This window comes from Colossoma macropomum, unplaced genomic scaffold (genome assembly GCF_904425465.1).
Source record: "Colossoma macropomum unplaced genomic scaffold, Colossoma_macropomum, whole genome shotgun sequence".
Lineage (NCBI taxonomy): Eukaryota > Metazoa > Chordata > Actinopteri > Characiformes > Serrasalmidae > Colossoma > Colossoma macropomum.
Genome location: NW_023494785.1, coordinates 15,063,890 through 15,089,665, shown reverse-complemented (window position 1 = coordinate 15,089,665; position 25,776 = coordinate 15,063,890). Strand labels below are relative to the sequence as shown.

The window sequence follows — 25,776 nt, the reverse complement described above, 5'->3', positions numbered from 1 at the left end:
AATATCTAGTGTACAGCCTTCCTAGGAGAGTAGAGAGCTGTTACTGCAGCAAAGTGGGGCAAACTCCTTATTAATACCCTTGATTTCAGAAGAAAATGCCAGACAAGCATGTGTATACAAACAGTTGCACATGTAGTGTACATACACAATCACAGCTAATGACATTATATTAATAGTTGATATAGACAGACACCGAACATGTAATATGGTCTGTTTCAAAAGCTATTTTACTTTTCAACAAATACCAAAAAAGAGACCACTGTTTCTCCCCCTGCAATTGTCAAATCTAGATTAACATGAATAACAGTGTGGCTATTATCTGCACAACCGCATGCACTGGGGGAAGATGCAGATGTGTATCTACATTGTCTAGTAAACACATCCCAAAAATTCCTTCCATTGACATGTCAGCATTTGAGTGCTGGTCTGGGGTCTCTGGTGTTATGGAGAGCCTCCCACACCCGACAGCGAGTCTAGCCAATCACTGCTCTCCGCATGGGCGAGGGAGATGCAACCTGAATTCATAATGAGCCACAGTGCCAATTTGGACCAGATTCTCTCTGAACATACTGATTCTATTCATGATGTTTCAAGGATCATTACAGATCCAGAAACAGCAGTCCAACTCTGAAAAGCTTTATGAATACAGCTACAGTTCCCCAAGTACTAAGGGGGAGGCACAAACACAAACTCTGTTCAAACCTAGTGCAAAATTTGTGATACTGGCCTTGCTTAGGTTGCTACTTTTGGTCTTGTTGGTCTAATGTTGATCTGGATGTTGAGGATACTGGTTTAGACAATAGACTTGTTGTATAAGGTAAACACTTCTTGACCCTGCCTGCAATTATAATACAACACATATGTACAACACATCTGGTTTTACATAATATTGTGGCATCCTGCCACTGGTGATGACCATCCGCAGCCATGCAAAGTGGCAGTGCAGAGAGTCTCTCGGGGGGGCACCATGCTCCTGGTAAGACATTTTTTGTTGTTAACGTTGTTGGTTTTAAGATGTTTAAGATTATTTAAACATTGTGTTATTGTGCTTTTCGTGCTTTATTGTGTTGGGCTGTGGATTGGATCCTCCTCTGTCATTTGCTCAGGGTTTGAGCCCTGACTTCATGGCCTGTTTCTTTCTACTGAGGCATGCCAAATGTGCCTCTGTCTACCAGGCAGGGAAAAACTGACTGTTGAATGTTTCGCTGCAAAGCCATTAAGACTATTTTGTATTGTTTGTTTTTTTTCATCCAAGGCTGACCTAGGTCTCATTTCTCTACTCTACTTTCCAGATGGCAATCTTGCCATCATGTTTAGCAGAGCCACTGAATACATAGCGGTTCTCGGCAGAGCACAGAGCTTGAACGCTGTCTGTGTGAGCCTGCAGCTCCTTCCGCACATTGCAGCTCTCCGAGTCCAACACGAAAATCTTCCCGCTCACGCTGCTCGGCATGGGACTACTGCCATGACAGCCCACCCAGATCTACAGAGAGAGATGAGAGGATGGAAAAGCCACTGTAATATACGCTGAGTTGCCAGTTTATCAGGTATATAAAATTTTATCTTTTTATCAGGTACACCTTCCATACAATACTGTGCAAAAGTCAGGGACCACCCTTCATTTAGTTAATTACCAGCCAAAATAGTCATAAAGTACAAGTGATTAATTTTTTAAGGGGATTTTTCTGATGAGATTATTTGTTTTTTCCTGGTGCTGGAAAATTAATAATGAATTAATTAAGGGTTGTTTTGAGTGGAAATTAATCTTTAATGAAGGGAGGGTCTCTGATTTTTACACAGTGCTGTATAGGTGCATCCTCTATGTTTACAATTACTGGCTGTAGCCCATCTGTTGCTGCACAATTGATCAACCTGCCTCTACCCCATCTCCACCCCATCAATGGAAAGGGACCACCACAGCACCTTCAATGGCCAAATATTATAAGACGTGTAGGAAACTGACAACTCAGTGTGTAAATTTTGTAGATATTATTTCTAATAATGCTCAAAAAGGTCCACATGCATACTAGCAGACAGAATTCACATGCATACCTGGTCCTTGACCTTTATCATGCATGTGACTCCAGTGCATTCTGGGAGTATGATCCTGTTGGATGGCGCAGTCAGGTCTGTTAAGGCCCACACACACAGCTCCCCTGAATCTGAGAAGCTGGTCCAGATCTCCCCTGCCTGAGACATGTAGGGATGAGACAGGATTCAAACAGGCAACTAGTGCACAGCCTTTAAGGCCCTTGATTACAGCACTTGAGTTTAATGGCTTTGCTGAAGGGTATATCATTAATGATCAGAGAAAGGACAGCCACATTAGAAACCAAATCTACTGGAATCATGCAAATATTGACTCATGTTCTTTTTATATGAGGCCCTCATCCACTGTAGTACGATTAGTGTTTGATGGCAAACAGTGGCTGTGGAATCACCAGGGATGGCCAAAACAAAATGTCTGTAATTGAGACAAAGTATAAATATTTTGGTAACAATAGAAATGTTCCAGCTATGTTTCTGTACAAACAGGCTTGCTTTTAAATGTACTTAAGTATCAAACGTGAATGTACTGTGAGTACTGGAGGACATGTGTTTTTGGTTATGAATACACTGCCTGATTATTGTAAAGCTACACAAACACCAAAGAAAAATTTTGTTTTCAGGTTTCAGTATTTTTTCATTATCAACATTACATATACAAACAAACAAACAAACAAACAAACAAACTCTGGTTATTTTGGATGGAAAATAGAATGGCTGTATTTGTGCTGTAGACATTGCAACCCTTTGTTCCTATCACTATCATAGTAAAGAGATCTGAGTTGGTAAGTGTCTCTACATTTTACCCGTTTACTTCAAATTACCGTGAATGATGATGACCTTGACATCTCAGTGATTAAACTATACAGAAACTTTCAAAAATCGATAGAATTTTGCTTTAAATTCTGTTAAATCATTATCATCAGATGTTTTGCCAGTAACAGTTATGTACAGCCTAAAGATGGTGAGTAAAGACTGAGAATGTTTGTAAGGAAAATACAAACCTCTACTAGAAGCAGGAAGCTGCTGAAAGTAGTGTTTGTGCTCATCACAGCCTCGGGTAGAGAGAGCTTACGATGAAGCGCTCCGCTCTTCCTCACTTCCATGATACAGTCTCTGGCACCTAATAATGCACGAAACACAAAGTTAACTCATATTTCAGTTTGGATTTAAGACAGCCCCTGTTACTTATACGCAAACACATCACACAAATGAATACTGTTGGTCTTCTGATTTTATATAATCACAAAAATTCAGTGTGTATTCTAACTAGCCTTTATATGCTTTGTGATAATTACTAAAACTTTACTGTCACATCTCTTAGCATGTGATGACTTACCACACCATAATGTTCCATTATAAAGCTTTAGAAACTGCAGTCCTTCACAATCCAAATGAAACTGTTTCTTCACCTTCAGAGTGAGAACATCCCAAACAATCACAAAGCCGTCAGCGCTACACGAGTACACCTGAGTGTGGCTTCAAACAAATAAATAAATAAAACAAAACAGACATGTCAATGGAGCTCCACATCACACAACTGAAGCCGAACTGATGGTTTTGGGTTAAATGTGACATGCAATACTGCCCCCTGCTGAAGGCTGACAAGACCTACAGCATGTTTCTATTTACTGTAAAATGTTCTCTGAAGCAAAACATATTGATGTACTCTAGTGACACATCTAAGAGTACTCAGTTTCTCAGCAGGAGCATTCCTCTAATTACACCCTAACACTGCTGGACAGAACATGAGAAAGACCCCCAACATGGTGATAAAAAAGGAAAAGGAGCGCACAAATTACAACCACAGACTGTCATGTGTGAACTACCACTTATACCACCTATTCTACATATTTATTGTATGTGCTGTGTGCACTTTTCAAATGAATTCAAGTATGAAGACAAATATGAAGATATCATCACACACATCTCACAAAAAGTAAGTGAATATAGTGAATATGTACAGTCAACTTCATAATTATTGGCACCCAAAGATGAGTTAAAAAAATAAGGTCACAAAAAATGTCATTGTAGTTAATTAGCTCAATCTCATGGTGAAAATGAGAGAAATTTATTTTATTTGAAGAAACTGAAGAAACCTGAATACTGAACCTGAAATCCTGAATATCCTGAAAATATCTAATAACTGTGACATCACAATGTTGCCATCACAATGTTGACATCATTGTCAGAACAAAACCTGTATCTCTGAAAAGGCAACTTTACAGGAGGAAGAAAAACATTCTCAATTCTCAACATATTAACCATTTTTAGACAGTCATCTGGAAAAGGACATCTGAGCCACTTGCAACAAATACAGCTGCTGTGTCAGTTACCTGTACTTGCTGCTCTTCTCTTCCAGAGCAAAGTCCATGACCTCAGCTCGATGCTCAGTCAGCTGCTTATGACAAGACATGCTGCGGGTGTTGATGATGTAAATCACAGAATCCTGAGAGCCAATCCACACCTGCTCCTGGTCCAATCCCAGCATGCAATTCTGGGCACAAAGATTAAAAAGACAAATTTCAGTCTAAGCAAAGTCAAAAAGAAACGTTGAGAAGATCACAGTGGGAGAGACGCTACTGCTGCTTACTGCACTGCTGCTTCCTGACCACCAGAGGGCACTAAAAATATTACATTCAAGATGCAAGAGATAAAATCAGGGAAGGCTTGCAAGGAACTATTCAATAAACTAGCCTAAACATGCAGATACAAAACCAAGGGTCATAGTCTCAAACCAAATAGGTTACAAGAGGAGATTTTAATACAAAATGTAACAATATATATATATATATATATATATATATATGTGTATATATATATATATATATAAATATAAAGTTAAGACTGGTTGTCTCACCAGTTGTTTAGTTCCTACTTGGATGCAGTTCTGCTGCATGGACCAGCTAGCAGCATCAAACACCACAACTGTCCCATGTCTAAGAGCACACCAAAGCTTAGGAGTCCCGTCCAGGTCACAGTCTGACAAAAGTAACTGGCCTAGGAGCAAAAGCAGATAACTCTTATAAAGCTGCATTATACTACGTGCACTCAAGTTACAGCTAAATTCATGTACGAATGGTATGTTACAATACTAATAACATTATTAATAATAATGTAGAGATCAGGATTTTTTTTTCCTCTCTCACCATCTACGTCAGTCCTTTGCTACTCCCACAATCCCCTGAGCAGTACAGTACAACACTGATGCTGAACTTATCAATTGCAAACATGACCACTACTGAGAAGACTGTTAATTTTGATCATCCACTGATCTCAGTAATGCTAAGATTAATCACTGATCATCACTCTGGTTTAACAGTCCACTCAGGCTTTGGTAAGAGCTTCAGTGTAAAGAAGCGCCTTTGCTTTTAATGTAAGTCAATGGAACCGGAATTTTTTCCAAGTCAGTTTTGGGTCATTTCTTTTAGTCCATTCATGATGAATTTTTACATACAATGGAAAGGGCAACAGGCTTTTTCAAATGATGTCAAAAACTGAAAAGCGTCAAAAATGGAGATATGAGGTTTTCTTCTGACAACAGCGATATGAACATTAATGGATAAAACAATGCATTCAAACCTGGAGTGTACAGCAGGACATCTACAGTCTGTGGTGTGGTCATGCACAGAGACGGGTTTATCCTGTGCTTCAGAGCCTCCACTGTGGTTTTAGGTACCATCATAGGCACTGTTAATATTTGTTAAAAAAGCAAAGAGATGGAGAAAACAATGGACCTGCAACCATGATGTTCCATGAAGTCAGATGGTAATTATACTGATTCTTCACAATTTCTGCAGAATTATAGGATTGAGATGCAGCCATTTAGTCATTCAGAGTGGTTTAATGTGAAATGGATAATTGTAGAGAAACTAAGCAAATATTTTTTTTTTTGGTGTTGATAGAAACCAGTCACAATGTCTACAACACAAATACATTCCATCCAAAATGACAAGTGAACTACACACATCTTCTGAGTTTCTATATGTATTGTTTATAATGGTAAATCTTTCTATCACTATATTACTAATTTGCCATACAACGCCCTGCATATACCTGTCTGCTATGAATGGATTAAAAAATATGTTTTAGGCCTAAACTTTACATGAAAACTACTGTAAAACAATGTCTCAGATACCAGGCAGTGTATTCATCACCATTTACATGTAATAACTGTCCACGTTTAGAGGTATTAAACACTTCAGACGTCTGGTTCTTATCACCACCACTGTGGACAATTCTGACTCATTAAGTTTCTCTAGAAACAGAGCATTTCACATAAAACCACTCTGAATAACTTTGCTCACATCTTAACCACCGTTAACCATTTCATTATGCAGGAATTGACAAATGAGTGGAATTTTCCTTAAAGGTTGGTACACAGAACACATATTTTTTGGCAATACGTCATATTAAGTATTTAAAAAATCTCTCTGACAGCATAAAAACTTAACACTACTGAATGAGGTCAATTCAGTGCAGTATTTTGTTTCAGTTTGCTTACCCTCCTTCTTCATCTTATCATAGTAAGCCAATTTGGAGGCAGCTACTGTGGCCTTTGGTGACTGTAGACAGCCCACAACAGCGTCCATGAGAAGAACATTAGCCAAAGCCTGCTGCATGTGCTGAGGATCCTAAAAGAGGAAACATTTGCAGCATGTCAAACCTTCAGAACAAAACCCAGTCAATAAAAACCAACTGCAGTGTCTTGTGTAATTTTTGTGAAAAGAAGACCTATTGGAAAAAAAACATATTAGACCTCTTTTCCAAACTTTTTCTTACATTTTCCACAGAAGGACAGTTGGCAGGGTCATGAGGAAGCAGCAGGGTGTGTGTATCTTTGGCGAAGGTTTTACACTGGAAAATAACTAATGGAATGCTCCAGTGACCCTCATGTGGTAATGGAAACGTCCCGTATTTTTCCATGTCTACACACCTCCTGTGCTAAAACAGAGCATATCCCCATATATCCAGCACAAAATACAGTGTTGCTGAAGGATATGGTTAACATTTCTGTGTTAGGTTTTTGGCATTTTAAGGGGTTGGATGTTTTTAAGGTGCAGAAAGACCCTTAAACAATGCCCACAAAAAACTGCCACACAGTATTATTAAAAAAAAATCTAATAAAAATTAGCATTTTACCTGACAGCAGTGTAATTAATCCAGACTCACTTAAAAATGTTAAGCAAAAAACAACAAAAAGGGTAAATTAGACTACACTCACATTACAAGCCTCGTTGCTCAATTCAGTCAAATGCACAATACACGTACATCATTGGCAATTAATTAACATAAGAATAAATAACAAATTATTTATTATTCTGTTCATATTTACAGCAAGGAGGTACAAAAATGCTAGATGCATTAATACTCTGGCAGCTGTTATTGGTTCTAACATCAAGTTAGCTGTGGCTGCCATGCTGTCAACGCTCCTCTGGGATTACTTTACACTACATGTTGGAACATTGCTGTGAGGATTTGACTGCATTTAGCCACAAGAGCATTAGTGAGTTCAGGTACTGATGTTGGATGATTAGTTCTGCATCACAAGCGCCACTCCAACTCATCATAAAGGTATTGGATGGAGCGCCATCACTCAAGAGAATACCTCTTTATTCCTCTAGTCAACACTTGGCATTGTGTATAGTGACCTTCTTTCATGGTTCATGGAGATTATACAAGCTGTGTGTGCACAACTGAAAGCCTGTGTCAGCAGAGGTTTCACCTTAAAGTAGCGGAATTCACTAATTAGAAGGAGTGTCTGGATACTTTTCGGCATACAGTGGATGAAAGTGGCTCCAATCTGATTCAAAAAGGTAAAATAAGATAATTTAATAATAAACGAAACTCAAATGAATAACTGAAATCTCGCATAAATGTATGTGAATTAGGCTGCATTTCCGTCAGCTCTATAAAAGACAATAAAACTCTGTAGACTGAGTTTGCATTTACATTATTTATGTGACAAACGCTTTTCCGTCTTAATTTGTTGCATTTCTTTTTAACTGCATTTCTTTTTAAATCTGTATCCACACCAAACATAAAAACTTTTGTGTGACAATTGTCTACTTTTATTTGGTATTTGTCATTTCCATCAGGTCTTTTTAATTTAATATGTCACAAATACATGGAAGGAAACCTAGCTAGTGTCACATGACGGCACAAAATCGGTTTTGTGCCATTTCAACATGGTATTGTGAATATAACTTTCATCTACCTTGTGGTCATCAGCCATTCTCCTGCCTGCCCACATCTCTTTGACCATCAGGCTCCAAAGGTCACACTCAGACTTCAGATTGGCCTCGAAAACCTCCTTCCTCAGACTGCTCTTGATCTTCAGAGAGGGAATTCTCAGCAGCAGGAACGAAGCAGCAGAGATCTTCACCTCCTTGGGGGACAGTCATACTCAATGATAAGCTTTCAGCTGCAGTTGGGGTGCAGTTATCAGTACAAATCAACTTCAGCTGCATTAGAGCTCACAGCCTACAGTACTATGCAGTACAGACTGGAAAGAACTAACATCAACAGAAATGAACAGAAACAGGCTTTAGATGTGGATGACTTTCTATAATATAGCACTGTGAATATTCATAATTCTACAGAGTTCAAAACTAACAAAAATTATGTTAATGGACAGAATATATTCATCAATTTATTTGCAGTTCAACATCATCTGGACAAAAAGAACACGCATGTGAGAATGCTGTTTTCGGACCGTAGCTCAGCATTCAACACCATTGTGCCCTCAAGTCTCGACATTAGGCTTCGGGATTTGGTTCCGAACAGTTCTCTGTGCAGCTGGATCCTGAACTTCTTGACGGGCCGACGCCAGGTGGTGAGGATGGGCAACATCACCTCCTCCTAACTGACCCTTATCACCAAACCTCCTGGATTTATACACCACCCACTGCCTGAGGAAGACCAGGAGGATTCTAAAGGACTCCACCCACCCAAGCCACTCTCTGTTCTCACAGCTGCCAAACGGGAGGAGGTACAGAAGCATAAAGTCCAGAACCAGACGGTTCTGAGACAGTTTCTTCCCCCAGGCCATCAGGCTGCTAAAAAGCCAGTAGTGCTGATGTATTGGTCTCACTCTGATGTCACACTGTAACTTTTATCTAGCCAACCTATACCTGCACATATAGATTGACATCTTGTACATCTACTATGCATATCTTGATATATATCTGGAATATCTATATATCAATATTCTATGCCCAGTGTACCCTGCATCTCATCTATTTATATACCTCAGACATATTGCACATATGGAAAAGTGTACAACTGTACATATCATAGCTTTAATTTCATAACATATTACTGTACAAAACTGTAGATTGGAATGGTGCAACACTGGTGTATATGTGTATGGTCAAATATATATATATATATATATATATATATATATATATATATATATATATATATATATATATATATATATATCATTTTTTTGTTACTTTAAGTACCTCAAAGATTTTCACTCACTTTCGCACCTGTGTAAACGTGATGTCACAATAAACATGATTTGATTTGATTTGATGTCCAAATAGAAATATGATATGAAAGAACAAACCTCAATGTCTCTGAACTTGGTGATTTCAACATATCCTGGCCTGCCCTCGGTCAACAAAAAGAGCCTCTTCTGTGTCATAGCAATCTTCCCAACACCATGATTGGTCTTAACAGAGCTGGACAGTTTGTACACACACTCATTATTATCCAGATGCTCGATGACCTCAGAGGGCAGGTGAACATCTTGGGCCTCTGCCTCTGTCTCCCTCCAGAATGTGTAAAAAACCCGAAACAGCTCTGGATCTACCACCTTCTGCTGACCTGGGAGAATAATGAGATAAAAGACTTTTCAGAGCTTTTTTTTGGACTGTTATTGCACATTATGACTATTTTATCTAATTTAACCAGGACATAGTAGACTAAAAATTCCAAAGTATTGCCAGTCACTGTGTTTTTAAACCAGACATATTAGTTGGGATTCAAGTATTCAGCATCTCAGAAACATGCTGAAACATGCAGAAGCATTCCATAACAGTTTCTCTTTTTCAAAAGCCATGCTTTATGATTCATACACAGAGGATCTGAGTTCAAATCTTAAACTGACACCTAAACACGACAAAAGTGAGCTCTACAAAAATATTCAACTGCAGTAAATAAAATAGTCATTTTATTTTACTTTTAAGTGAACCTACGTGTGTCATATGAGTTTTAATATGTAATGTTCATTATAAAAAAGAGGTAAATCTGAAACTGTATGTTTTCTTTGGGAACTATTTTGCCTACATGTACCTTTCTGCCATTGATAGCTTTTAAAACATACATTTTAGGCTAAAATGTTTTCTGTGACGTAGCATTTAGATGCATTACATACTTTGATTGTCTGGTTCTTATCACCACCACTGTGAACAGTTCTGGCTCTGTGAGCATCTCAAGAAATCTTGATTTGATTATGCAGAAATTTTGAAAAATCAGTGGAATTGTATAGGTTCATTGTTATAACCCTAGATTATAAAACATCAGATAAACCATTATTAACACATGGATTTATAACATGCTCTTCTACCATGAGAGAAACTTACCATCAGTGAGAGCCTCGAACAGTCTGTGGATGGTGGCCATATCTCTGACAATGCCTGACTCCTGAATGCATGTCACAAACTCCTCCAGATGCATGGAGATTTTGGGAAGCTGAAACTTCTTCACATGGTCATCTGTCACCAGCTCACTCTTCTCATCGCTCTTCAGCTTACAGAGCAGCCGCCTGAGTTCAGAACGCCTCTCTGCCTGAGCCCTCTCCTCCTTCTGCAAAGAGTCCACCAACGTCCGGACCAGCTCCCCAGGGAACAGCTCAACGTCCGTTTTGTACAGGTTCTGAAAATCGCTGAGGGCCTCCAAACGTTTGGAATTCAAGGTATTGACAAGACCACGGAGGTAGTAATATCTGGCTAGCAGAGAAGAGTCACCAGTAGGGAGAGAGGCCATGGCTTTCCCTAACTGGTGGGTCACCTCTCCATAGTAGTGGTGGACATACTGATACACCAAAGGTGGAGGGAACTCTGGCAGCTTAAAGATTTTAATCTGCTTGGCTGGGATATCTAGAGCTGTTGAGAAAAGGCACTGTTAAATGTCACACAGGACAACTTTTTCTTGGAGAAGGAGTAGTCTTGGCAGACAAAAATTCATATATGGTCAAAATATTGTCCTGGTGGATTGTTTAAATACAACTTTATAAACTGAAATATAAACTTGGTCAAAGAAGGTGGCTTTGCACTTTATAAAACATTTTGAAGAGCACGTCCTACATTTTTCTTTCCTTTTTCCTTGAGGTCCACTTATAAGGTTTGTGCAGGTTTAAGTATCAAAAACAGTAAACATTTATTTTTACATGCTTATTTTCTCATTTTTCTTTATCCCTTAGAATTAAATAGGCTGTTTTTGTTACTTTTCCTTTAAGACTGATACGATGGTATGCAAAAATTTGAATACCCCTGGTCAAATTATATGTTTTATTGCTCTTCTAAGAGAAAATAAGTTAACACATCCTCTACAAAGAACTAACGTAAATATAGTGCACAATTTCTAATATGCTGATTTGAATATATTGGAAAAAATAAATCATAAAATATAAAATGTGCCATAACTTTTGCACAGGCCACATTTTATGTTTTATTTTTCCCCATTACATTAAAATCAGCAAATAAACAATAACTATGCATTAAAATGTGCCAAAGAGTGTTCTATGCAAAGGATGTGTACTTATTTTCACACAGAAAAACAACAAAACATTTCATTTGACCAAGAGCACCAAACTTTTGTGTACCACTGTTCTGATTGGCTGTCCTGTGTTCTGCACTGAAACACTCCTCATAACTTCTGTGTGAACGGGCAGGGCCAGACTGCTGTAGACTGTATAGGTGGAAATATGTAAATGTGTTTGTTTTTATGACATCACAGAAACTAATAATTTCAAAAGGAGCCATTTTTACAGCTTAGTTTCCACATATGGACTGCATGTACTGGGGAGTGAACAGGGTCTTTTCAAAATGTTTTTACTGTTTTCATACTACATCAAATTTCCAGTTTTCCTGAAAGCAAGAAAAAAATGTGTTTTCCATGATACAGGCCCTTTAATAGTAATGTAATACTTAAGCAATGCTTTAATACATATGCTTTCTTATTATGTGCCCTGATCCCTTTGTGCCAAATAAATAATTAAATAAATAAATAAACATCAGTGTTAATTTTTTATTTTATGATCAAACCACAACATTTAAAAAAATAACTAATAACTGGAAACCTAATCTAAACTGCATCTAAACTAAATCCCAAAGAAACAGATGATAATAACTATATTAACATGCCATTTAAAGGGTCTCTGTATGTAAGCTGGTGCAGTGATAGAAAATGAAGATCTCTTACAGATGTCAGGAATGGCTTTGGCTTTGGTGACTGAGGCGTGTCTGGGGATGCTCAGGTGTTTCTCCTCCCCCAGATTGGGTAGACTCGTGCCTAGCCTCTTACTCAGGCGGTTCTCTGGGCAGTTGTATTTCCGCGCCATCTCCTGCATGGTGGGCCTCCGAGGGTTCTCAACTCCAGCTTTCATTCTGCAACACATATCTCCATTACAAATCTGTGGTGTATGAGTATTTTTCTGTGTACTAGAGCACCTCCAGTAATTGACTCATTAAACTTAAATTAGGCGCCCCTAAATAACCCAAAAGTCTTCGGACTTTAGAATGTTTGGAAAAACAGTTCTGCTTACTTTTGGGCCTCTGTTCGGGTGCTCAGCTCCATCCGTGTGAAGGCATCTGTCTTTCTGCTTAAACGATCTTTCAAGAAGGAATGAAAAATGTGCGATTCCAAAACCTGTCAGACAGAAATGTTCATCAGTAATGAGAATCTACAGACCACAGACAAGACATTTCGTCAGAAATGAATGTCACCTTTTTATAAAATTGCTGGTCCACAGGTTCTCTGGTCTTTAGGAACTCCTCAGTGTTGAAGACCCTGTGTTCATAATTGAGGTGATCACTGACGTCCCTGAGAAAAGAGGTAGTTTTATTTAAAGAGACAGTAGTCACACTTTCTAAAATTACTCATAGCTGTAACTAATACATTCTAACTAATTCTAACTAACTGACCTGAAGATATTCACAATGAACTCCAGAGTGACCTTCTGTATCTCCCAGTTGAGGTTCTCCTGCCACCTTCTCCTCCGCATGCGCAGATCATTAATATCCATGCAGGCACCCTGGTGAACTGCCTCTACATCATAGTGTAAATGAAGGCCATTTCGTCTGCTCACAAAACACATATCAGAAACACATGCCCACTCTACTTTAGCAGAAACTTTATCAGAGAAATACCATAATCCAAAGTAAATAATAATTGCTTGATAATTACTAATTAAGTAATTAATAATAACATATTTATTTTTAACTAATTTTTAACTAAGAATTTAGTCAAGCCCAATGTCACTTGCTAGTTTAACCCAATCACTCAATGCTACCAGGCTGGGTGGGTAAAGGCTAGCATGAGCTTCCTCAGAGACAATTTTCAAACATGCTTGGAGGAGAACACTAACTGCCGGGATCAAATGATAAGGCCAATGCTTAAACGGTTGCCCCACTTTCGCCCTTATTTAATTGTTGTTAACTGTCAGTGTACATAAAAGCCAGTGTACTTAACTTTAATTTGTTTACTTGTTCTCAGAAGCTCTGACTACAATGTCTGTACTCTTAGTCTGAGACCTACATAAGATATTCTATGGTGATGGATTCATGGTGCAGGGTATGTTTCTTCACCATTTTTCTTACCGTCTCTTAAAACATTCAGCAGCTGCACGTGGAGCTTCTGGTATGTCAGCATGGTCTGAGGAGATGGTCCCTTCATCAACATTGATCAAAATCAAGTCATCTGTCTCCTGATTCAAAGAAAAACTTGCATTGTAGCAGCGTAAGATAATATAATATGATCGAGTCAACATTAAGAAAAACTATATTCATACATGCTCTAAGAAGATGGATTGATTGAACCTGAAAGTGAAGGACATATGGCGAGCTCCTTATACTGCCTCTGTGGTAGCCATAAAAGAAGAAGTTCCCAGCTACTGCTTAGACAACTAACTAACCACAGGGTGAAACTATAGGCAAAAAATATGATCTCATAATGTCTGAGAGCTACTTTTTAAAATACATGATATAATACATTCTGTTTTGTTTTTCTAAGGTTTGCTTTGTTGCGACAAAATTTATTAGTGTATCATTTCAAAATAGTTACTACAAGGACAGTTCTTAAGTCAATGTTTAATTTTTCCACTACATCCATTTAAACAGGGTAAATTTTGTTCTCTTAGAATCTGGGCAGGAAGAAACCTTACAGTATTATGCAAAAGTTTGTCATTGCTGTGGACGCATTGATGATACCCAAGATATGCTCAAAAAAACCCTGTGGTGACCTAAATTTACCGTAGCAACCTCTTGGTAGTGGTTGAGATGGCAGCCCATGAGGAAAGCAGTGGGTGCCATGAGGAAGTCCAGCATCTGGCGGGAGAGGGTGGGCACCAGAGGGTGCTGCCAGCGCAGAGGGTGGATATACAGCATGAAGCACTCTGCCATCAGTGTCAGCCTGGCCCAGTTAGAAGAGAAGAAAACCAGCCGCTGCTCCGTCAGGATACTGGTAATTATCTACGGGCACAGAGAGACAGTCAAACTCTCAAACTGGCTCAATGATCTATATTTGAACTTGTTACTGTTTGTTAATTGAGTGGAAAATTTTACTTACAGCTGACATACATACCAATGTGCTTCATTAGCTAATCATTAGCAGTTCAGTGGTTCTCAACTGTGGTCCTGAAGCCCCCCCCGTTCTGCACATTTTAGTGCAGGGGTCCCCAGTCTGATCCTTAAATGGCCTGTGTGGCCGCAGATTTTCATTCCAAGCAAGCAGAAGCACACCTTATATAAGTAATCAATTGTTTTAAAGACTCAGAACAACTGGAATCAAGTGGAATCAGGAGTGCTTGTGCTTGATTGGAACGAAAACCTGCAATGTTTGCGTTTGTGCTCCTGTATATTCTGTCTTCTTAGCACAGGACTTTTGTGTTGAAACCATTCCATGATTCGGTCTGTGTTTCATGTCATTTTCCACTCGCTTTGCTCCACATTTCCAGTGTTTTCCACACGTTGGCTATATTTGAGTACCCTCCTCCAAGTACACTGATCTCCATCCAAGCATATTTGTCCCTTTTTTAAACAATATTCAATTTCCATTTGGTCTCATTAGAGCAAAACTCAACAAGAAAATATTTCAAATTGTTGTAAATAACACACATTGAAGAACCTTTTCATGATGCAAAGAACCCTTTAATCATGCAAAGGTTTCTCTGAGCGCTCATGATTCTATATAGAACTATTTTCTTTACTGAAGAACCTTTAAAGAACCATCATTTTCAAGAGTGTACCACAGATGATGAAATCCCTTTGCTATTTTACATTGAGAAACGTTGTTCTTAAATTGTTGCACTATTTGCCCGCACAGTCTTTCACACAGTGGTGAACCCCTCTCCATCTTTACTTCTGAAAGACTCAGCCTCTCTGAACCTAATTAGTTTTGAGATGTTCCACCAGGAGATGTTTCAGCTTCACACAACTTTACCAGTCTTTTGTTGCCCCTGTCAGAACTATTTTGAAACATGTTGCTGGCATCAAATTTAAAATTAACATATCTTTTTAACGAAACAATACAATTTTTCCATTTCAACATCTGATATTTGTCAGACCAAGTCTGAGAACCACTGCCCACTTGCTGGCTGCTAAGAACACCTGCAACAAATATCTATCCCCTCCTGCTAGACCAACAGGCCACATGTTATGTTTTATTTTTTTCCCATTATGTTAAAATCACCAAACAAATCGTAATTAAAACAAATAGTAAATAAAAACTGCATTAAAATGTGCAGATGTTTGTTCTCTGTAGTGGATGTGTAACTTATTCTCACTTAGACAATCAACAAAACATGTAATTTGACCAGAGGTGCCCAAAATTGCACATGACTGTTCTTCAAACGCTTGTCTAAGTGCACAGCAACATTAGGCCTCAATTAACAAGGTAACCAAGAAATTGCATGAGGTTGATCATGTTTGTATGTCTGACCTGCAGCAGTACTCTGGGAGTGAAGCACAGGAATGGGAGGTGCAGGTCCAGGTCAATGACAGGACGATCTTTATCCTCTCTTGACGGAAGCACAATTGTCAGGGGTCGTAAGGTGAACATCTGACAGGAAACCCAGAGAGCCTCATTCACAATTTTGTAACTAATTACAGACCTTAAGTACAGCAAAGGACGGTAAAGCTCAATGTCTGAGACACTTCATCCTCCATTATCTCAGTATCGATATTTATTAAATGGACATGAGACATATAGTGCCTATGGACTGCTTTGATTTTCTTGAACATGATATTTTGCCCTGGCAGTGAAACTGAACCCACCACATGCAGTGGTCCAGGGGGAGGAATGGGCACCAAAGCCAGTTTGGCTGAAAACTCTTTCACTCGCTCGTCCAAGTCTGCCATCCGGCAGGTTTTCAGCTGCCCCAGTAGGCTGTAGAGGAAGAGGAAACAACCAAAACAGATATTAAAAACACCAATCTATTACAATTTATCATGCAACCACAATCTTGACTGGTCATTTGTCATTGTGCTTTTCTGCTTGTTCTCTTCACCCTCACAATCATCTCACTCTTTAAGGCTGCAGCTCAATGGGAGCTCATGAACAAAACATTGAGTAAAGGAATGTAATCATACCCCACCCACAGAACATAAAACCTGATGAGTCACTACCCCTTGCTCTTTGTGTTTCCTTTTCAAAGTTGGTCATTAGTTTGCTTGCTTTTCTGCTCTGCAACTGTGAGAATAAACTGGCCAAAAGAATGCACAGTGTGACCCTTACCATGACAGGCAGTCCTTCAAAGCAGTATAGTAGGGGTGCTTAGATATAATGCAAACTCCATAAGGTGCATAAAATTGAGGATGTTTGTGGACATGGCCATTCTGGTGCTGCGCCCCCTCCTGAAATAGCTGATTTATCTTGAAAAAAAGAAAAACAATAATAAAAGATCATTAATGAATGAGTTTAATAATGTAAAACCTGGAAAGCATTCATAAATAAACAAATGAGTAAAGAAATGCTGGTGTTTTACACACCCGTTTGCTATATGTATCCTTTACTGCAACTAAATGTGCTACAGTGGAAACCTTGTGCATTTTGAGCATTTTCCACCACTTGATAGAGGTCTAGAAAACCAAATACTGGCACTAGCTTGAAAGAAAGAATAGCACATATTTACACATATTACTGTGCTGTAGTTGACATTTTGTAGTTGACATTTCTCTTTACAGTTCTACTATATACTGTAGTTCAGATATCCTGCATTCTGAAAGTAGAGCTCTGTGATTTGCTGAAGAGTCTAACCTGTATAAGTCTGTAATAGTGAACAACCACTCCATGCGTCTGGTTTCCAAAGACGTCAGTGAAGACCAGAAAGTGGAAATGATCGTCCTTCAGCTGCTTGGATACCTGAAGTCCTCCTGGTTTAAGAGAAAAAGTATTAGTACAGTACAGCAATGTCTTATCAAAAAGCACCAATCACTAATCTCTGAAAGAGGCAGCTCTGGTTTGGTACGCCTGGAATAGCTTTCAAACATCTGCAGTGCTACAAGACTATGCCCACTATATGTTTACCTCTGTTGCTCTCTGACAGTTAACTCAGTGTTAAATTCATAGGTTTGGCAAATTCTGATCAGGGGTTTAATACAGTTTAATAAACTAAAAAAATCTTAGCAAGTGAAATTATCTCACATCAAGGCAACAGTTTTTCCTCTGATAAGACTACTTGTCTTACAAATCACTGAGTGTAAGATTATTTAGTTTATCATACTTTCAGGTATCGTTTCTTTAAACGCACTCTGAGCAGTCAAAGAGAGGAGAGAGGAGGCTTCCAGTATGAGGAAACACGTGTATCCTAAGCAGAAGTCTTTTTCATCGCAATGTGTAACGTAGGTGTGTGTTACAGTTTCTCTTTGTGTAATCATTGGATGATTACAGTTAATAGGATACCGCCCAAGGATGATGACAGTTAATTAAAAGGTTGATGTGGCTGCATTTTAATAAAGCATTTCCATGTGAAAATTCTGTTGATCACAGAATGTAAGTGTTTATTATTGACAGATCTGTGAAAGTGATGATTGCATGAAGGACGTCTCACTTGGTAAACACGTTTGGTGTGGTTTCCTTTGAACCTGCATCTTGTCCTTGCATCTTTTCCTCATTTCCTGAGAGGGAGAGGCTAAGATGCGAGGAAAGGAGGCAAGGATGAATGATTAAAGATAAGAGATCCACCCAAAGAATCACTGATCTATTTATTATGACTATTGTATCAGAAGTTATATTTAACGTGGTTAAATTTAGAGTAGCAGTGTCCTCTTACTTCACAGATTCTGTGATAGAATTTGAAAGCCTTTTTGGTGCATGGAAACAGAATCTTGATGCTTATTTCACATTTAAAATGCTAATTTTACATATTTTCCTACCATTTTTCAATATTTTGGATGACATGAAGAATTAGATATTGTTGCTTATTACAAGCCCTGTGATGGACTGGCAACCTGTCCTTTGTGTTTCATGCCTTCTGCTCAATAAGCGCCGAGATAGGCTCAGCCCCCCCCGTGACCCAGAAAGATAAGTGGCTTAGATAATGTGTGTGTGTGTGTGTGTGTGTGTTTGTGCTCATTACAATAAATCTTGAAGAAAACTTTGCTAACCCCTTTGGCAGGTGTTCATGCTTAAATTAAGCATTTACTTCTCATTTTCAATATATTTCTTTTATAGTTTTTGTGGACGGCTTTTTATCAACTGTTTAAATTGTTCATGTTGAGTTAAAGAATATAAAAACTTTTGGAAATGCAATTGGGCAGACTTGAAAAACAACGGTGTCAACAAGTTTTATTTGGTTTTTTGGAGTGATTTGGTTCCGTAACAAACCTTTCAATGGATGCTCCTTTAATAAACCATTTTTATAAATGAGATGTGCGATTGTGCAGATCCCTTTAAAAGTTTAAGGAACCTCCATATAATGTAAAGACGAGAGCAGTTAAAGTTTTCATGGAACATCCCATTTAACAATCATTTAGGATCCTTTACTGAGACATTTTTTAAAACATAATCTATATTGTTTCAGGTTTAATAGATAGGAGTTCTGCTTAGGCTGACTTATTTCCTCATTTAGTAGGGTTTTACCTGGAAAGCATAGCTGAGGCAGGGCCACCAGGTCCAGATCTTTGGGCACAGATACGTCCCCTGTAGAGCCCTCACTCGATTTTGTGTTTCCAGGGGCAACCCCTGGCCTGTTGCTCTTCTTCTTGATGAAAGAGCGTCTCCTCTGGCCCCGGCTGAAGTGTCCTATGCCAGGCTCAGTCATGTTCTCCTTCGTCACAAATGGAGGCGCGTGGACCTGCAAGACCTCCGGGTCGAGCAGAGGTAGAGGAACCCCATTCTCCTGCTGCAGAGACTGAGAAAATACCAATACAGGACAGGTTCAGGGGTGGGACTGGTAAGTCTCATGTCACTGAAACTACAGTGAGTGGTTTCCATTTGAATAAATATGATGTCATGGCCTAGCAGAGATGATCCCAACTCAGTTTGATTCTGACTCTGATAATGAGTGCACTTTTTTACACATAAAAAATGAAAGTCAGATCTCTGTTGTAATGCATCAGACTGGCATCTCAAACTCTATGGAAGTTAAATTCTGAAAAAAAGTTAATAGTTATAATTTATAATTCTACAATTCTACAATATGTTAATACAATCATAGTATCCTAAACTTATTTAAACTAGACACTTTAGTCTTAAAAACTCAAATAGAATTTGGCTTGGCGTTTCAAGTGCTTATGTCCAAATCCCCACCTGCACTCTTAAGAATAATGGTCATGGCTCTTGGTTTGGACAGAGAGTCATATGCTAAAGTTCGAACACCCCTCTTAAATGACATGTTTTGTTGTTGAAAATAAGTTAACACACGATCTACAGAGAACATACTTAATAAATATACATTTTTTCTGCTAACTGTAGTCCACATTTTCTATTGATTTGCTGAGTTTAACATATCAGAAACAATAAAATATAAAGCACAAAATGTGTTTTCTTGCACAAAGCATGTTTTATTTTTTCCCCAATATGTTAAATATTAGCAAATAAACAGTAATTGTGTATTGAAATGTACAGCAGTGAGTTCTCTGTAGAGAATGTGTTAACTTCTTTACACTTAGAATATCAACAAACAGTACGCCCAAACTTTTTCATATGACTGTATGGTTCTTGGAAAAACCTTCAGTTGGTAGAAGCTTTACACAGTGTGGAGGTTCTTTAAACTTTAAATAGGTTCTTCACATGTACACATCTCATTCACAATAATTATTCTTTAAAAGAGCCCCCATTGACAGGTTCTTTACAGAACCAAAAGAAGTTCTTCTGCGGAGTCACTTTTATTTTTAAGAGCATGGCTGAGCTGCACTCAGTATAACAAGCAGTCACATATATATAAACATGTTATATGGATCTTCCTACTGAACTGGTTCAAAGTCAAAAGTTAAAAACACACACTTTTGCTTTTGCTTTGAATGACCCTATACTTTAATTAGGTTTATTTTATTGAAACTAATGATTAAACATTCTATTTTGTCACTAACAAAACAATCATAACACTACCGAAACTTTGCCACACTGACAAAAAATTGTGCACCTTTTAAACTTAAACACGTATGTAACTGGGTTAGCTAGAAATGTTGAGGTTATTGCACTTTAATTATTCATTAACAAATGTAAAACACAAATTATTCTTCTGTTCACATAATATTACAAGTTTAATGAACTCAAAATTTCTAGTTAACCAGGTTACTTTAAGTTTAAAAGGTGCATAATTTTTTACAGTGAATTTATTTACAGTGAATACTTTTTTTTACTTAATTGCAGAAAATATGTATTTCAGTAGTTCTTAATGTTACACACTGATTTTCAGACTTTTTTCCAGACACATTTACTTTAAAACAACGCGTGTTCTTCATTAAAAGCAAAATGACCAACAGGATTAATTACACACTGCGTAACACTGAGGTATTTACCATGTGGCCAATGTAAATATGATTTGAAATGCCAGGCTCATCTTACCTCATACAGCTCCTTCAGCTTGTCATTTGAGGCTCCAACAACAACACATGCTTCCAGTAAACCAGAGGCTATATGTTCTGCCATTGAGGCTCAGTACAATGTCTCCTCTACGTAAGATCCAACAAACTTGTAGCTCTCCTTTGTAGTTTCATTAAGACTTAGTGATTTCCATCTTGGCTGCGCTGGGGAGGCAGTTAAACACAAACACATGAAAAGCAAACTTATGTCAGTGTATTTAATGAGGGATTGTTTAAGCAAGCTTTGAGAGTTTCAGCTTCCTGATAAGTAACTGCCATAACATATCTAGTTATTCTCAATAAGTGTAAACATAAAAGAAATCCTACATGAACATTTAAAATAAAGGTTTCACCATGCACTGCAAATCACTGCAAAGCACTGTATGGAAAAAAATAATAGTAATAAATACAGATTAACATATTTTTAAAGATATTTGTGGAGAAAATAAGTGGCAAACAATATTAAAGGAACAATGTAATACTGACTGAAAGCATTTAATATAGGTACTTCAATCCAAATACAAAATAATGGAGGGAGTTGTTTGCTCCACCCCTCCTCCCTACACTCAAAGCTCAAGCAGGTTGCCAGGTTGAGGACACTTAACCTACATGAACGAGCACAACATTAGACTCTGACGATGACAAGCACAACGAGTTCTATACTGTAAGTTGATCAGCTAACGTATGTTTGCAGTGTTTTTATTGTTTGCAAATTATAAACCAGCTCATGGATTTTTATAACTCTGTCCATATTAGCCAGATGCATGGCTGGCTATGTAGCCAAAGCTGAGCCTGTTATCAGCATATGAATACGAGTACCTGAATACTGAAATTGCTTAAAATGCCCATCCCAACCAGTAGCTGTGATAAATTAGTTAAGGTTAGCTAACCTTAGCTGAAGCTCAATGCTTACCTGCTCAGGAGAAAATCAGCCAGCTCAGCATCCGTCTTAAAGTCCTTCTGGGCTCTAAGCTGTCTCCGTCTTTCAAACGCATTGTCAATATTTTCCCGTGTTTGACTACATCTCTGGTCAAGGAGCTTTATAGAAGGATTTTTAGGTCAGGTGGAATCTACTGTTATCTCTGTTGATCCAGTTTGTTTGCTTACTTCCATGGCTTTAACACAGTGTGTTTGCTGGCCAATTTGTTTTATATCTGGCAACCCAAGGTGTTGAAATGGTACTGGCAAATGGGCAGTGGGCGGGATCACAGGCCAAAACACAAACACACATTCCGCTCCGGAACGGAAATTTTTCAAAGAACATATGGCTGTAGCACTGTTATTGGAGAAGCCAGTATTTCAACTTAGCATGTTTCCTTTATCTCTGATGACACATCATGATCACTTCATGATTAAGTAAATTAAACATATTACATATTGTTCCTTCAATGCTTAAAACCTCACAGTCTTACCTGGTGTAGCTTTAAGAAGCATGTATTATGAAATGCTGTCTATTGCTCCAGCTTAAAGAAGCCTGTCTTTACAAGTGAAGTGGGCCTGCAGGGCATGTAACTCCCTAACATGCAGAAATCAACGCTGAGGGCAAGAGTTACAACTAGAAACAAGCATGACTGCATTAATTGCAGTTAATTGCATTTGATGGGCTACATGCCCCCAGGTGCCTAAAGTAAACAAAGAAAGGGAACAAAGTAAAAAATAAGCTGTTTTAGAAAGTTGTCTTCTATATAACTACAGACTACAGGGATGAGAGGCAAAGCTGTGTGTATAATCACATTAGCCTGCTTTTGGGAGTTCCTGTTCTAAATTAGACTCATGTGTGTTGTAAGGGCCAAAAATCCCAACTTAGTATGAATGTGAGAAACACAGACAGAAACCAGAGCCAGTGAGGAAGAAGATAAACCTTTACAACAGAACAGCACCAAAAACAGAGCATACTCACACAGACGAGACCTATGACGACAGTGATGGTTATCGCAAAATAACAGCATTCACATTAATGCTGTTCTGTCTGAACACTTTCAGGTTGCACTAGCCTAAACGTGGAGAATCTCACTGACCGCGCGGTGCACGTCTTAATCTTTGTCTCACCGCAGTGCAAATTACACAGTTTATGGTATCACCTGAAGCACCAGCGCGTGACAAAAACATGACACAACTTGTCACTGTTGTGAGTTATTCAGCGATGAACAAAGCCCTCCGCTAGCCAGTACAGCTCATTTAACTCCAGAAGTATTAATGAAGGACAAACATACCTGCAGATGGATATTGCCATTCTCGCAGTGGAGTTTTTGAGGACACTTGACTGCTGCCGCCGGCCAACTGCAGCGATGGTAAGGTCGATTCTTTCGAAGTGTCCGTTTTAATGGGAAGTTTACCGAATTGACTCTTTCGAACTGTCCGTCTCAGCGGAAAACTCGATTCATTGTACCGAGCCGATTCTTCCGAACTTGGCCTCCCGATTGACTCTTTTGAACTGTCCAGCTAGACGGAAAAATCGATTCATTGTACCGAGCCGATTCTTCCGAACTTGGCCTCCCGATTGACTCTTTTGAACTGTCCAGCTCGACGGAAAACTCAATTCATTGTACCAAGCCGATTCTTTCGAACTGTCCGTAATAATGGGAAGTTTGATTCAGATCACCGAATCTACTTTTTTGAACTGTCCATCTCGACGGAACACCCGATTCAATGTACCGAGCCGATTCTTTTGAACGGTCTGTTTCAGTGGGAACTTTGATTCAGCCTACCGAATCGACTCTTTCGAACTGTCCATCTCAACGGAAAAGTCGATTCATTGTACCGAGACGATTCTTTCGAACTGTCCGTTTCGCTGGGAAGTTTGATTCGGCTCACCGAACTGAATCTTTTGAACTGTCTGCGGAGAATCGCACTATGATTAGCCAAGTCAGCTCACTGGCACCTACAGCCAGTTCTGATGGAGGTTACACTACTTCTTCCTTCTACTCACTGACTCGAACTACACACGAACTAATGCCAGACAGAGGAAGCCAGCTACACAGCCTACAGAGAGAGATGTGGTATTGTATTTCATAGTGTGGTATTATATTTCATGTTCAAAGATCTGTCAATAATTGTCTTTCTAAAATGTATTAGAATGTCTTTAGTCTATATGACGGACATAACCATTGCCACAGTCGGTTACAGCTCACTTGCACGTGAGCTATTTTGTCGAAATGTCCTAATATGGCGCATATGTATTAGTAGCTCCGTACATAAAACTGTAGGTAGAATATTTTGAGAGCCTAAAAACCGTATCAGAAAATGCTACCAGCACTGAAATGTATAGGTAGGATGTGTAAATCTCCTAATCACATGTTACCAGCATTAAAAAAAATAAACAGGATATTCCGATAGTCTAAATCACATCATCAGGGGGTAAGTAGTAATATTAAGCTGAGTCTTTACTGAATTAGCATTAAAAACATAAATCGGTTGAAACACTAAGATGCTGTACTGTATGATCTGCGCATGCTCGGAAGGACCGGGTAGTAGAACGTTGTTAGAAGACCGGATCGAATGAACGTCTTTGTCGTCGCTGCAGTTTTCAGCAAAGAGCAGCTGCAGCTCCGCGGGAGAAATTCGCGCTAAAAAAGCCGCTTAAGGAGAAGGAAAGCTTTTAAATATTCTGGCGATGTACTTTCTAAAGTGTTAGAAAGTAAATGCCTCAAGGGGAATGTCTGCATAATTCAGTGGTTGAGATGTGAACAAAATCATTCAGAGTGGTTTGATGTGAAAAGGTTCATTTGTAAAGAATCTCAGATTTCATTAGGGGTCACAAAAACAGCCATTACTTACTACACTCCTAAAACAGATGTGGTAAAATCAACAACACATTCTGTCTCTAACCACATACATCAGTGTGTTCAGCTGTAGACAACACATTTTGGAAATATTTCTCTACCCAGCTATGGATAACACATTTTGTGTCACTTTTATCACAGAATGTGTTAAAGCAGAAACAATGACACAAAAGGCGTTAAAAAGGGTAACACAAGTGTGTTGTTATTTAACACAGCACTTTTTAAAATGTATACAACACCACCAGTGAACCTACATGTGGCTTCCGATTTTCTTTGGGGACTATTTTGCCTTAGAACACCCGTTATATATCCCTCCGCCATGCATAGTAAAATAAATTGATTAATGTACGTGTCAGGTAAAAAATGTACCACAAAACTACAAAACATTGTCTCAGACATCAGGCTGAGTACTGATAATCATTTTATGTAATAACTTTCTGTGAGGGAGCTTTTAGAGGCATTAAAAAGCTTCAGACGTCTGGTTCCTATCACCACCACTGTGAACAATTCTGACGCTGTAGGTTTATCTAGAACGAAGCAATTAACACAAACCTCTCTGAATGACTTTGTTGACAATGTAACCATTTAATTATGCCGAAATCTTTAAAACTCGGCGGAGCTCCCCTTCAAAACGGGGAAAACAGCTGAGAAGAAGAATCTTTATTTTATAATCTTAATAATCTGAATAAAAA

At 38.6% G+C, this 25,776-nt stretch overlaps 1 protein-coding gene across 9 annotated transcripts; it reads right to left on the bottom strand.

Moving 5' to 3' along the window:
* Positions 1-203: 203 nt before the first annotated feature.
* Positions 204-23,949, bottom strand: dennd3b (DENN/MADD domain containing 3b). Of its 9 annotated transcripts, XM_036583854.1 has the most exons (27): positions 23,203-23,350; positions 22,216-22,340; positions 21,286-21,467; positions 19,357-19,627; positions 18,326-18,406; positions 17,533-17,648; positions 17,011-17,147; positions 16,551-16,662; positions 16,216-16,335; positions 14,529-14,747; positions 13,878-13,984; positions 13,203-13,358; positions 13,005-13,101; positions 12,824-12,927; positions 12,481-12,665; positions 10,641-11,162; positions 9,623-9,882; positions 8,264-8,434; positions 6,829-6,990; positions 6,551-6,680; positions 5,629-5,736; positions 4,907-5,046; positions 4,383-4,543; positions 3,386-3,525; positions 3,051-3,169; positions 2,053-2,190; positions 204-1,483 (listed from the first exon to the last, which is right to left on the bottom strand). In XM_036583854.1, exons 3-27 carry the CDS (start codon positions 21,367-21,369, stop codon positions 1,277-1,279), a joined length of 4,047 nt encoding a protein of 1,348 aa, XP_036439747.1. In that variant the 5' UTR covers positions 21,370-21,467; positions 22,216-22,340; positions 23,203-23,350; the 3' UTR covers positions 204-1,276. The 9 variants fall into 9 exon arrangements, with proteins under 9 accessions (XP_036439747.1, XP_036439727.1, XP_036439734.1 ...); XM_036583834.1 differs by lacking the exons at positions 22,216-22,340; positions 23,203-23,350 and adding an exon at positions 23,516-23,949; XM_036583841.1 differs by lacking the exons at positions 22,216-22,340; positions 23,203-23,350 and adding an exon at positions 23,516-23,949 and having other exon boundaries at positions 21,286-21,462.
* Positions 23,950-25,776: the final 1,827 nt, after the last annotated feature.